This window comes from Poecilia latipinna, unplaced genomic scaffold (assembly GCF_001443285.1).
Source record: "Poecilia latipinna isolate Pla-1442-1.1 unplaced genomic scaffold, P_latipinna-1.0 Scaffold32, whole genome shotgun sequence".
Lineage (NCBI taxonomy): Eukaryota > Metazoa > Chordata > Actinopteri > Cyprinodontiformes > Poeciliidae > Poecilia > Poecilia latipinna.
Genome location: NW_015112648.1, coordinates 408,141 through 413,069, shown reverse-complemented (window position 1 = coordinate 413,069; position 4,929 = coordinate 408,141). Strand labels below are relative to the sequence as shown.

At 37.8% G+C, this 4,929-nt stretch overlaps 1 protein-coding gene across 1 annotated transcript in view; it reads left to right on the top strand.

Annotated features, from left to right (window-relative positions):
* Positions 1-4,031, top strand: part of prlrb (prolactin receptor b) — a 21,918-nt gene extending 17,887 nt beyond the window's left edge. The window contains exons 6-9 of the mRNA XM_015041850.1: positions 521-662; positions 762-858; positions 2,547-2,616; positions 2,720-4,031. Of these exons, the coding sequence (XP_014897336.1) occupies positions 521-662; positions 762-858; positions 2,547-2,616; positions 2,720-3,448 (1,038 nt within the window). The 3' untranslated portion in view covers positions 3,449-4,031. The remainder of the gene's footprint in view (positions 1-520; positions 663-761; positions 859-2,546; positions 2,617-2,719) is intronic.
* Positions 4,032-4,929: the final 898 nt, after the last annotated feature.

The following is a 4,929-nucleotide window of genomic DNA, read 5'->3' as shown; positions in this document are numbered from 1 at the left end:
TATATATATATATATATATATATATATATATATTTTTTTTTTTTTTTTTTCTGAAAATTGAGCCGCTTTAAAGACCTTCAGATTAAGTCACATTTGACCAGCATTCTGCCGTTACCTAGCAACCCCAGTCAAGCCCAGCCCCGTTACCTAGCAACCCAAGCAGAGCTCCAGCATGTTTGGTCAGGTGGTTTTACCTCTGTATACGCTCTGGAAAAGAATAAGGAAGAGAAAGAATAAGGAATGAAAGAAAGAGAAAGGAAAATTCAGGAATGATTGAAAAACTAAGGCAAGAAAGAAAAAGAATAAGGAATGAACGGAAGATTAAGGAATGAAAGAGAGTAAAGAATGAAAGAAAGAAATTAAAGAAGGAGAGTGAAGGATCAAAGAAAGAAAACAAAAGGGAGTAAGGAATAATTCCCTTCATAATGTCTTAGAAAGTCAGTTAAAATTTACTCCCATTTAACACTGCATTCAATATGTGACCTTTAAATAACCTATTTTCTTTCTGTGTTTTGTCCAGACTGTAGATATAGGTTCAGAAACCTTTTTCAACTTTTACAACGTCTACCCTGGGCTCCTCTATATGGCTCAGGTTCGCTGCAAGCTAGACCACGGAAAATGGAGTGAGTGGAGCAACACAATATTTGCTGAAATTCCTAAAAGTAAGTATTAAAAACGCATTTCCTCCTTCTCAGACTGTAAACCCACTGTGGTAACTGAAAGTAAAAATTGCTTTTTTTAAATATCTTTTTTCTATTTAGATCATCAGGTTGAGAAATACTTTTGGATTTTTGTTTTTGTTTTCTCCTTGATTCCTTTGTTGATGGGTATATACATCCTACTGCTGAAGAGGAATGTGTAAGTACCAAATAAGATTTTGGGTTTTATATATCACGACATGCTGTAGCAAAACATTAGCGAAAAAATCTTTGCTACCCCACATGCAAAAATAAAACAAAACAAACATTATTGTTTATCAAAGATGAAGATCGAATAGGAAAGCTACCGCCAAAAAGATTTTATTGACCCTTTGCAACTACGTCACTTAATCAATCAAGGCACCATGATGGACGCCGGAAGTTAGGGACGGGAATATTGAACAGAGCAGCTGAAATTATTTTCCAAAGTCATTTTTGGCAGTTTATTCATGGCGTCTCCTTGTTCGAGTCAAGCTTATTTGTCTGTGAACGTAACACACCTGGTTGGGGCTCAAAGATGGCAATATTTACAGAAGTTTGAACTAGCTAGCTTAGAGTCCGACCGTACCTCCTCCCTCCTGACGTGTCGATCAAATTACGGACTTTGCCTGAATTCACACCACATGATTTATATCACTGTCATTGTGGCATTATCTCCATGGTTACTAACGGTTAGACGCGTACCTTTTCCATAATAAAATGTCTGATATCTTTCTAATCATACTTATGAAGTACATGAACGTTAGTCGTCTTACCTTTTAAAAAGTGTTTGCTGCAAATCCGAGGGCTGACAGTCATTTTTATTGACAGCCGATTTTTAAAGTGATATCAACTAAACAGAAGCCATATTAGGTTACAGATGTCTGTTTTTAGACTAGCTTTAAAGGAGCGCATTGGTGGTTTTTACCTCAGTCATGAGGAGCTCTGGAGAGCGTGACGTCACGTGCAAAGGGTCAATAGTATTATTAACCTGATATAATAAAAGTGTAGTTTTCTTCACATTGTTTTGGTTCAGTTTTCTGAATATTCCCACAGCTTATCAATCAAGATTGAGTTCTGGGATTTCACTGGACCATTTACAAAACAGCCATTTTTTGTTGTTTTGTTGATGAGAGCCTTAAATCTGACAAAACTTTGATAGAAGAGATAAAGACTGCAAGGTGCCAAAGTCGTAGTTTTCAATCAGAGTTTCGTTTGTTTATTAGTTTCATTCATTTGTTTCTTTCTTTGTTTCTTTGTTTACTCTTTATTTTTCTCTTTCCTCTTTTTCATTCTTTATTTCTTTCATTCTTTGTTCTGTCTTTCTTTTATTACTCTATTTCATTTTTGTTTTAGTTTTTTTTCATTCTTTCTTCTTTCCTCTTTTTCCATACATGCTACTAACGGATAGACGCATACCTTCCCTCCTTCTGTCCATCCCTCTCTCCATCTCTCTTTCTCCATCATTCCTTTGTTTCTTTCTTTACTCTGTTCTTTTATTTTTTGTTCTTTTCTTTCTTTCTCTGTTCTTTCTCTTTCACCCTTCCTTCTTTCCTCACTCCCTTTCTTTTTCTTTCCTTACTCTTTGTTACTTTCTCTATTCTTTCTTGCTTTCTTTCATTTCTTACTCTCCTCTCTTTTCCTCTCTTCCTTAATTCTTTTCCTACTCTCTTTTTTTACTCCCTTTATTCATTTATCTCTTTATTGAGGAAATCACAGTTACTTACAGTTAGTAACTAAATTTGAGACCATTTGTTTTTAAAACAGTTTTTCCATTTGGGTTCATCTTTGTTAAATAAATAATAACGGCATTAAACTCTTGTGCTTTTTAATGTAATTTTGTTAAATATTGTTTTTGTTGTAACTCAGTGTGAAGCAGTGTCTCCTCCCTCCTGTTCCTGGTCCGAAGATAAAAGGACTCAATGCTCATCTTCTCAAGGTAACACTTAGCTTTTTTTTGTTGTTTCTTAATAAACATAAACATAAACAAATTTAAAAACTCCCTCTGCCTTTTTAACAATGTCCTACTTTAACTTTTCCAGAGTGGTCGATCAGAAGACGTGGTAAATGCTCTGATGGGGAACCAGAACTTTCCTCCTGTGGCGGCCTGGACGGAGCAGGTGGAGGACTTCCTGCTGGTGTCAGACAGCGACGAATGGCTGCTGACTGATTCCTTTGCATCCGAAAAAAAGAAAGATATCTTCATCATTCCTGCCGGTTTACACTTAGGATTAGAAATCCAATGCAGGGACTTGTCCGTGGATCTGAACACCTGGGAAAAAACCGATGACAGCAAAGAGGAAGCAAAGAGCAACTTTTTAAACACGGAGCCAATAAATCTGCCAGTTGAGAAACATGAATTTCTGAATGGAGAGGAAATGTCCATCCAGCCCCTCGCAAACACCAGCTATGTGGACATCCAGCAGCATCCGACGCTGACTGACTACAGCAGGGTGAAAGAGGTGAATGACAACACCATCCTCATCCTCAATGAAGAAGAAATTCCTCACGGTTTGGACGCTGAGGAGGTGAAAAGCGAAGTGAGCGTGCCAGATGACTACAGCAGGGTCAAAGAGGTGAACAGCGACGTGGTTTTCTTGGAGAAAGGCGACTCCACTGACGGATGTTGTAAGAAAAAAGAAGACCACTACACCGACTGGACCAATCAGAAGCCGATAATGCCTCTCGAAAGCGAGCTCAGCAAAGGGTTTTGCTTGAAAATGATCGCAAGCGGATACGTAGATTCTGGTCCCGCCTTTTCCGTTAAGTAAACTTTTGATCGTAATGAGGTGCAGGACACTGATGATGCGATTATTTCTGCTATCAGCGACAAATGAGACGTTATTGAATTGGCTGGGATGCAGCAGCTTCTATCCAGAGAGGAATTTATTTATCTATTGTAATCTGATAGGAAAAAATAATTGTTTTGACCAACGTCCGGCATTTTAAGTTTCAGCAGCTCAGCGCTGTTGAAAGGATTTAAAGACTGAGAAGTTTTGTGGATCTGGTAGAGTGACACTGGGATATTATCACTGAGTAACCAAAAGAGGAGCGTTGGGTCAAAATGACCCACCTGACAACTAAAAATCCTCTGCTGGTCCTGAAAGTAGCTTTTTGGAACTTAATGTTTAATACAGCAGCAACTAAAAGGTTCAAATCAAAGTGGAGAGACTGAAAAAGAGGTTTAAATGGACTCCTTACCTCTCTTCAAACACTTACAGAAATGTCAGACTGCAAGAACACCTGTCAATCTAAAAGTTTGATTCATATTTGCTTTAAATAAGAAGATAAATCTTTAGCACCTCAGCATAAAGGAGTTGCAATTGGTGAACTTATTAAATGTTTTCCATTGTTTTAGTCTGCGTGTGGTAAGTCCTAGCAGGTCTGGTTTATCTGAGAAGTGTGCACTTGATAAACCTGTCTGCCCGGTTTTTGTTTTTGGACTCATTACACTCTACATCAGAGTATCAACAGCACTATCTTGCTTATTGTGGTGACAAAATGTGAGAAACCAGCACGCTCAGCTCTTCTTCTTTCCACTGGATGAGACTTTAATTTCAGTCAAATCAAATAAAAACTGGTTATTCTCACACTTCTGCTGTCTGATTCAGAAAAGAGTTTATTTTTGCTATTAATTTAAAGTGAATTTGACCTAAGTAAGTTCTGGTTTGTCACTTATTGTCCGACTCCTGTAAAATACTTGAGATTAAAAAGAAGAATAGGAATCAATCGGTCCATGACCAGTGGGTGGAGGTCAACAGGTCCATGAATGCCAGATATGTTCTTATCAGCGATACTCTGCAGCTTTGGCATATCCTGAGCTGAGTCAAGTTTATTTATACAGCACAATTCAGCAACAAGGCACTTCAAAGTGCCATAAAAACACCATGAACACGCAATAAACATTACATTTTGTTAAGTACCATCATCAATAAACCACACATCAAACATATTGATCATTGTTCCAGTTATTATTAATAAAAGCAGCTCTAATCAGGATATTGATTTAAAGGAACTCAGTGTTTCAGCTGTTTTGCAGTTTTCTGGAGCTTTATTCCAGATGTGTGGTGGATAGAAGCTGAATGTTGCTTCTCCGTGTTCGGATCTGGTTCTGGTTCTGGTCAGACAATATTGTTCCTATTTTAGGCCAGTTATAATGATCGATACCGAATATCAAACGAGTCTCAGTCTTGGACTGTGAGCTGTGATTGGACTGTGCGCAAAACTTTCTCAATATTCTGCTAATGCAACA